Source organism: Callithrix jacchus, chromosome 4, assembly GCF_049354715.1.
Source record: "Callithrix jacchus isolate 240 chromosome 4, calJac240_pri, whole genome shotgun sequence".
Classification (NCBI taxonomy): Eukaryota; Metazoa; Chordata; class Mammalia; order Primates; family Cebidae; genus Callithrix; species Callithrix jacchus.
The window spans coordinates 107418953-107428032 of record NC_133505.1 but is presented as its reverse complement, the minus strand read 5'-3'; the positions used below and the strand labels follow the sequence as shown (position 1 = coordinate 107428032).

Sequence of the window (9080 nt, the reverse complement as noted above, 5' to 3'; positions counted from 1 at the left end):
TTGTTCTCTTCAGCCTGTTCCTTACATTTCATCTGTAACTAAACAGAGTATATTATTTCAGGGAAGACAGAACTGTGTTTAAATCCTGAATTTGTCACTTACCCTGGCCCTTAAGTCCAACTCTCTGATTCTCAATTTCCTTCTCTATTAAAAAAAAGAATAGGATAATAATGAGAATCATAATATTCCCTTTTATGAGTGAGAGAGAAACCACAGAGGCTAAGGGCCTGTCAGTAAGGCTTAATAGAGAAAGTGATATTTAAAATGTTCCTTGATTCACAGATAGGTCACAAAGAGATTAAAGTGTTGCAGTCCAGTTGGGTTCTTCTTGCCCACTTCCTAGAAAAGGCCAATACGCTGACACAGTAGGAATTGCAGCAGAGAAAGTTTAATAATCACAGAGCAGCTGCACAATGAGGATGGGAGACAATTCTCAAACCCACCTCCTTGAGATATTGGAGGCTAGGGTTTTCAAGGAAAATTTGATGGGATGCAGGCTATGGGATACATACTGCTAATTGGCTGGGTCAGTGATGAAATCATATGCATGTTAAACTATCTTCAGGCACTGAGTCAGTTCCTGGTTGGGGACCATGGGACCAGTTGAGTCAGTTTCCAGATATGGGTCATCAGTCCAGGTGGCATCTGTTTGTCTATCAAAATGCAAGGCTGAAAAATATCTTAAACACCAGCCTTATGCTTTATAATAGCAAAGTCAACTATAGGGGAATTTGGGGATGTGGAGGTTAATCTTGTGACCATTGATTATGTAATCTTGAACAGTAAGCAGTTACAAAAAGGCATGTTATAAAACAATGACTGGTGAGAGTTTAACTCTACTGTATTAGTCTGTTTAACATTGTTATAAAGAACTACCTGGGATTGGGTAATTTGTAAAGCAAAGAGATTTAATTGAATCACAGTTCCACAGGGCTGGGGAGGCCTTAGGAAACTTATAATCATAGTGGAAGGAAAAGCAAGGGTCAGAAGAGAGAGTGTGAAGGGGGAAGTGCCACACACTTTCAAACAACCGCATGAGAACTTATTATCACAAGAACAGCAAGTGGGAAGTTGCCCCCATGATTCAATCACCTCCCATCAGGCCCCTCTCCCAACATATGGGGATTATAATTGGAGATGAGATGTGGGTGGGGACACAAAGCCAAACTATATCACATACCTACATCTTAGCAGAAGAAACAATGACTGATTAGAGTTTATGCCTACATCTTAGCAAAATTCTGGCCCCTACCATAATTCTAGCCTTATGGCTTTTCATTAGTTTTACAAAGGTGATTTTAGCCCCTGAGAAAGGAGCAGTTTACTTTTGAGAAGTGACTATTATCATCCTTGCTTTAAAGTTAAACAATAAACTAAACGCCTCCTACAGTTAGTCTAGCCTGCATGTAGATATGAACAAAGCCAGTTTGTGAGTTAGAAGCATGATGGAGTCAGTTGTGGTAGATTTCTCTCACTGTTAACATTCTGCAAGAAAAGTTTCAGAAGGAAAAATGTAGCATTTGAAGGAGAATGTTTTGTTCAGCAAAGGAACATAGGTAAGAAATTACAAGGTATACCTTATAGCCATTCCAGTTTGTACATGGAGTAGGAAATTATGAAGGCTGTGGGAGATGATCATAAAGGTAGATTGGGATTAGATCACATAGAGCTTTAAATTCTAATACATAGAACTTCAAATTCCTATGATAGCCAATGGGTAGGAATAAAAAAGTGCTACTATAAGGACACATGCACATGAATGTTCATTGCAGCACTGTTTACAATAGCAAAGACCTGGAACCAACCCAAATGCACATTGAGGAGAGACTGGACAGGGAAAATGTGGCACATACACAACATGGAATATTATGCATCCATCAAAAAACGGTGAGTTCGTGTCCTTTGTAGGGACATGGATGAACCTGGAGACCATCATTCTCAGCAAACTGACACAAGAACATAAAATGAAATACCATATGTTCTCACTCATAGGCGGGTGTTGAACAATGAGAACACATGGACACAGGGAGGGGAGTACTACACACTGGGCTCTGTTGGGGTAATAGGGGAGGGACAGCAGGGGGTGGGGAGTTGGGGAGAGATGGCATGGGAAGAAATTCCAGATATAGGTGAAGGGGAGGAAGGCAGCAAATCACACTGCCATGTGTGTACCTATGCAACTATCTTGCATGTTCTTCACATGTACCCCAAAACCTAAAATGCAATTTAAGAAAATTCTTGACCAAGAGAATGATTGTTCAGAATTATACATAAAGAAGGATACTCTGGTGATAATGAAAAGTACAATTGGTCTTGACCAACCAATGACCATAATTCAAGAAATTACTTAGGCATTTATATGGAATGAGACTTCAGGTCTATGGTACCATCAGTTGTAACATGCATCCTTATTTTATGTACCATCACGAAAGAATGTAAAGAATTGCTAATTAAACTCTGACACAATCCTAGTACACCATTGATTTTAAGACAGTGCCAGTTTCAGACACTATCATTTGAACAAATATGCATGTTAGCATTGATAAAATATGTTGTAATGGTTTAATGAAAAAGAAGAAGAGATTAAAAGCCTTGACAGAATTTAACAATTGAATTGCTGAAGATAGGGAGGAAAAGGAAGTAATCAAACATGGACTTGAGATTTTTACTTTTATTTCTTGATGCCAGCATCAAAAAATGGGAAGTCATAATGAGAAAAGTGGTTTAATGTGGTGCCATTGGGACTTCTGGGTGTTGTCAATTAAAGAGTCAGAAAATGAAATAGAGCTTGCAAACATGGTTGTTATTTGAGAGTGATATTTAAAAATCATCTACTTAGGAGTAATTTTTAAAGCCATGGGAATATGTGAGCTCATTAAGTAGCAGGTGATATAGAAAGAAAAAAATAGAACTAAGGTTAGGAAGTTAAATTTAGGGAGGAAGAATAAAGAACAACAACAAAAAAGGTCATTCTAGGATAGGGGATACAATTTAGGAAAGAAGAGTTTCCAGAAGAATGGGTTGGCTGTTAGAGTCAGTGGTCATAGAACCAAGAAAAAAATCAGCTACTGCAGGAAGAAAAAATTGGTTCACTTTCAACCAAAGTTAATTAAATGAAGTTAAGTCTATACATGCTGAAAAATATTCTCAGAGAAACATGCAGAACAGATTTTATGTTCTTTTCTTTTTTGAGATTTTTCCAGCATTTAAGAGGGACACATTTTGTTTTAAAAGCTAACATATAGGTGTCTAGAATCTGCCCCAAATTTTTAAAAGCTAATGTATGCAATTTACCAGTAATCTTAACTGAATCTGAAACATAGTGTCATAATAACTTCTCTAGTTCCTAGTACTGCAGATGGTCATTAGAATTTTCAAAGAGAAAAAATAAATGTATCATCCAAAAATATAAAAACAAACAGCAAAACATTTCTCTAAATGAATAAATAAATATTATATACATTACATTACAAGTATTTTCTAACAGAGGATAAGGATATCTGGCATATATTCTTCCAGAACCAAAAGCTCTACATTGTCACACCTTCTCATAGAAAGCATAATTTCATTGAAAGGAAGCACCTCATCTTATGCCCAATAGCCTCACTCACCCCAATAGCAACCTGCTGTCACATGAAGAAATGATTAGTATTTTCCAGGTCCCTTCCTATGCAGGGGCAGGGATTATGGGACTACTCCCATGTCAGTTTTTGTCCAGCTCCTACTGTGTTTCCCAACTATAATAATAAACCAGAATTAAGATTCATTTATTGTTATACATTGCAGTTTTTGAGGAAATTGTAAAGTTAAATTCACCTCTAGAACCATTCCTGGGTAAAGGAAAGGAAGTTAAGAAGGAGTGATTCACTTTCTTCAAGTGTCCCCACCCTGAACATTCTATACTGGCAAAGTCATAGTAAAATGAGCATTAAGAAAATGCCTTAATGCAGAAAATGTAGGCTCAAAAAGTAGGGACAGAAACTAACATTTGTTGAGCATTTAACTATAAGCCAAATCTTTTGCTAGGTGCTTGAGATACATTATTTTATCTCATTCTGAAAATTACACTATGAGATGTATATTATTGGTCCTATTTTACAAGGTTTGATATTGAAGACAAAAGAGGTTATTTGTCTTAAGCTATTTTCTTATAGTATATAGAGCAGGATTCAGGTCTGACTCCAACATTCATGACCTGTCTCTTACACATTGTTAACTGCTTAAATACTGGGTGGAAGTGAAGACAGAGACTCAGGATGTGTTTGGAGCATACTAACCAACAGTTTATATGAGCTGAATGTGTAGGTGAGGGCTCAGTCTTCTTTTCTTTGCCATTAACTAACTTATAGAACAATGTGTTTTTGTACGCGCGCTCATCTGCCAGTGATACAGGGACACCAAAAATAAGAAATCCAAAACCGTTGTTACAGGTAGGTAGAACCCTAATCTGTGAAAGAATTTTAACAATATCTACCTTCTAATACTGTTGTGTGACTTAGAGGTCATTCATTTACTCACAAACATTTATTGAGTACCTGTTACATACCAAGAACTGTTCTAGTTACATGGATTATTGAGTACTGTCCATGACATGTACAGGTACTCAAAATAAGAGAATGGATCTTATCTTATAAACTCACAAGAGAACAGAGCGGCAATTAGTAAAGTTCTTTTTTCTTAGTTTCTGGAGAAGCACAGTGATCACTGAAGATCATCAGTGGAGGCTTTGCTGTGTTGTTGTTTTTTTTCTAGATAGCTGTATACCTGGATAGCACAGTGTTAAATAAATGGGCCAAGATGGCTCCTGCATAGTGGCCTCTATGTTAATATAACAGGCTAGGACCATTATATCAAAGCCTGCCAAACTCAAATTGTTACACACCAATTCCTTTAAATATAGACCAAATAAACATATATATATATTGCCAATCAGTTTGAGCTTATGAGGTTGCTCAGGTTAGCCTTGAACTGATGACCTCGCCTTCCCGAGCGCCATGACCTCCGGCGGGAGCCACTTTGGACCCCCAAATAAACATATTTTAAACCAGTTAGAGTGTGCCTGATTTGGTCACCTATGAAACTGCACCCAACACTTGCTGATCATAGATAAGACAAAATAAGTATGCAAAAGCAACAAAAACAATTTGTAAGAAGCCAATTGTAAAGACAGATTGTGTTTCCAAAAGTTTACTATACCTCACATCCCTATACGCACACACAAAACCAAAAAAATCTCTAATAAAGAACCATAATCAAAACTTTGCTTAAGAATATAATAAATGGAAAAAAATGCTACCAATTGTGGTCTCTATATACAAAATACTCTTATTAAAATGCAAACTGTGTGTACTGATATACAATAGCTATATTTCTATAGTTCTCTATCAAGAGTTAATGTATAATATATTAAACAGAAAAGGTAGAAGCCTTCTAGTAAGAAAAACTATATGGTAGGATTACATTTAACTCATTAAAATATAATTTGAAAAGGATTTGATGTATTATTTACATGCAAATAGAAACAGCTATAATAAAATACTTATTGAAAAGAGTGGACTGTGTTTAAATTCCAGGTTGGCCACCTAATAGCCGCAAATATGGGCAAATTACTTATCTTCTCTAAGCCTCAGTGTTCTTATTACAAGCTAAAGAGAGTAAAGTTTAGGATAATCCACATGAAACTGCTGATATTCAACAGTTTTTCACCTACAGAGATGGCAACTTCATGTGGTTTAATCAAACAATTAACTCTTATATGTATGCTGAGGGAACTACAGAAATAATCTGTGAAAAGCCTCTAGCATACTTCCTGGAATATAGTCAACACACATTAATGTTCCCTTATATTTCCCTCAATTCTCCATGGATGATGCTGGCCATTAGGATAATCTGTCTTCAAGTTTCTGTGTTAGTGAAGATATCCACAGGACGGGAAACCAAATGCTGCAAGTGATAGTCATATATTGTCACAGCTGAATATAGGTAATAATTATTTCAGCCTACTATTTTTTTTTTCAAATCAGGAATCTGAATAGAGCCACTAATAGAGAACACTTTACCATCCTAGCTTAGAATCATGGTCTATAAACACACACATGTTTTTTATAGAACTAATTCATCTTAACTCAAACTTTTATTTTTATTTTTTATTTTTGAATTTATAAATGCATTTTAATACCTTGCTGATAAAATAGTAACATTCCATCTTTGCAATCTGATATGGAATACAGGAAGATACTGGTAAAGGCTTTGATGTGCATATCTATTATAACCAGGTAATCAGAACACACACGAACCACCTACTTTAGTGTTACACCATACCATCTTCTCAGAAGAGCCAGCTTCAAGCTCTACTGGGTAGCTGAGTAAGTAGCGTCCAAGGTTTAAAGACTGGAGAGCAGGGGAGAAAGATGAAAGGAGAAAGCAGCACACACTTCAAAGCCCACTTTTAAGCACACAACATTATGAATATTAAAAATAAAGGATGCAAACAAAAAAGGCAACTCAGCATTTTCAGAAAGAGCATTTGGGACTATTCAACGCATGAGGAGACTGTGCTTGGGGCCATCCACTCTCTCCAGCTTCTCAAAGTGTTTCCTGGCATTGCGAATGTTGATCAGGGTGGCCGCAGAAGGGATCGACGGATCTGATATGACCACCATCACGTACGTGTTTGAGGTGAAGATGTCGATGAAAGCCGCGAAGTTTGAATTCCTAACTTCCATGCTCTGAAAGGAAGCGGCCAATTTACTGCAGCTCAGCTTGAACTGCTTGATGATGTTGCTGATCTCAAACCGGTGGACGTCTCGCTGCTCTTTGCACTGGTAGTGGGAAATAACCAAGAACGTAGCTCTTTCGAACAGCAGAACTTCATCGGCCTCGATGATTTGGGCAAAATTCCTGAGGTTCATCTCCAGGGGCTGAACGTTGGGAATCAGCTGGTAGACGATGCTGGACCAGGCTTTGTAGAGCGTTTCATCCCAGATGGACGTTCGAAAACAAGCACACTCCAGCGGGCGAGACAGACGCCTCAGGTCTTCCTCTCGCTCTTTAAAAATCAGGTCGCGCTGATCCTCCTGAACCAGATCCATTTTGTGCACCAGGCAGAAGATTTTGGCGTCAGGAGAGTTCTGGAGGATGGCCTCCAGACATGACTGGTAATAATGCATATCCTTTTCCAGTTCATGGCTCTCCACGTCAAACACGTAAATCAAAACCTCTACGTTACGGAAGATGTTGTCTCGCTGGCTGGTGAAGTAATTTTCCATGAAGGTGTCCTGACCGCCACAGTCCCACAGGTTCAGCACCAGGTTTCCCAGGAATCGGACGTGGGAGTGCTCCACGTCAATGGTGGCCCCCAGGCGCCTGGTGTCGCGAGCAATATAATTGGCGAAGATAATCGACCTCATGCTGGTCTTCCCCGACCCGCTCTTCCCCATCAGTAGCACCTTTTTCTTCATGGCTGTATTTGGCATCACCCGCCGGGGCCGCCAAGGACTGGGCCTGAGGGCGCGGCCTACACGCAGCGCCGAGGGAGGGAGAGGGGGCTGCCGGGAGTTCGCAGTCCGGGCCTCGCTGCACTCCGCCCCGCCGCGCAGCTGGGCAGGCAGGAGAGCCGAGAACGCGAGCTAGGAGCTGCAGAGGCTGCGGCCCGGCTGGTTCTTTCTCAAAGGGGAGCGCCTGCAGCGGTCGGCGGCAACCGCTCCGGAGATGCCAACTCAAACTTTTAATGCCAGAAGATCTTAGAGGAACTTTTTGTGGTCATTTAAAGTTCAAAATATAATTTAACATCAGTGATAATTTAAAATAATGTTATGTTAGAACTTAATAAATATTACCAACTATAGCCATTTCATAAGAGTTAAGTTATGGAGAACACTTATTAAAATATTTAAAGGAAAGATCCCAAAAATAGAGCTAAAACATTGTTAGCAATGTAGATCTTAATATATTTTTCATGCTGCCTTCTCTAAATTTCTTTTCCTCACACCTACTCTTTATATCTTTTTCAGGTCACCTAGGCTTACTTATTTCATGTAAACTTTAACATAATAATGTAACATTCCCAAAATCTTTAAAAAGAATAGGCCACTCTCCTTTTTATAGGCATGCTGTTGTTTTATACACTGTTTGTTACAGGGCATAAACATGCTATATTCAAAATAAGAATACCAGAAGCAGGAAACAGCAGCATGTCATGACCTACTTCAATTAAGAAGTATAGTAATTTGTTAGATTAATTAAAACTCTAGGCTTTGATTCAGAAAAGTATTGACTGAAATTCAGCCTCAACTAGATTCCAAACTGGCAATAAAGCAAACATATTAATATGTGGTCAATAATGACTGACAGCCTTAGCAAAATCTGGTAAAAAATCAAGAAATGATTTTCTGGATATAAAGTTTAAGCATACTATTATCCATTTTTCATCTGCTCATACCCTGTCGGGGTATTATTATATTGCCTATGGAACTCAAATTACAAAGCAATCTTTCTTTGCTTATGTTATACCATGCCAAGTAGGCCCAACAATTCAGAAATATAAAACCACAACTGCTGCCCATTTTCAATAGAAAGTAAATAATTGGCTAGGCTTTTATTTGAGTAGTAGCCTTGCTTTCCACAGATCAGAGAAAAGGTAAAGTAGAACAACTTAAGAAGGAAAAAAAAGAAAGAAAAAGATTGCCTCAGAGATGACTGAATTTAAGGGCACCCAAGAGTCAGGATCATAGTACCACTTTGTCATTTATTTTCTCAAAGTGTACCCAAAGGTTGTTTCTATCTCTTGATTTAGGATCTAAGCAATTCTGGCAATACTATACCCCTCATTAACTATTCTGTATTCACTCCCTAGCAAAGCTGGTTATCAATTAATTTTTTCTGATTAAATTTACAAGAATAATACAAAAGCAATTGCCCTATGAATTTTGCCTCTGATACCCCAGCTGACCAAATGTAAAAGTGGCATATGGCATGAAAGCAAGCTGCAGATGGCCCAACAACAACCATGCACATCTGGCACATGGCTGTTTGATTTTGTCTTTGCCAACTTGCCAGATGACTCCTTCTGGAGAGAAGCC

General features: G+C 38.4%; 1 protein-coding gene across 1 annotated transcript; it reads right to left on the bottom strand.

The window, feature by feature from the left end:
* Nucleotides 1-6131: 6131 nt before the first annotated feature.
* Nucleotides 6132-7552, bottom strand: LOC100389765 (ras-related GTP-binding protein A-like). Its single transcript, XM_008994825.5, has one exon. It carries the CDS (start codon nucleotides 7473-7475, stop codon nucleotides 6537-6539), a length of 939 nt encoding a protein of 312 aa, XP_008993073.3. The 5' UTR covers nucleotides 7476-7552; the 3' UTR covers nucleotides 6132-6536.
* Between the last annotated feature and the right edge of the window lie 1528 nt (nucleotides 7553-9080).

Excerpts from the sequence above, each read along its gene's own strand:
- LOC100389765 (XM_008994825.5), bottom strand. The coding sequence starts at position 7,475 with ATGCCAAATACAGCCATGAAGAAAAAGGTGCTACTGATGGGGAAGAGC.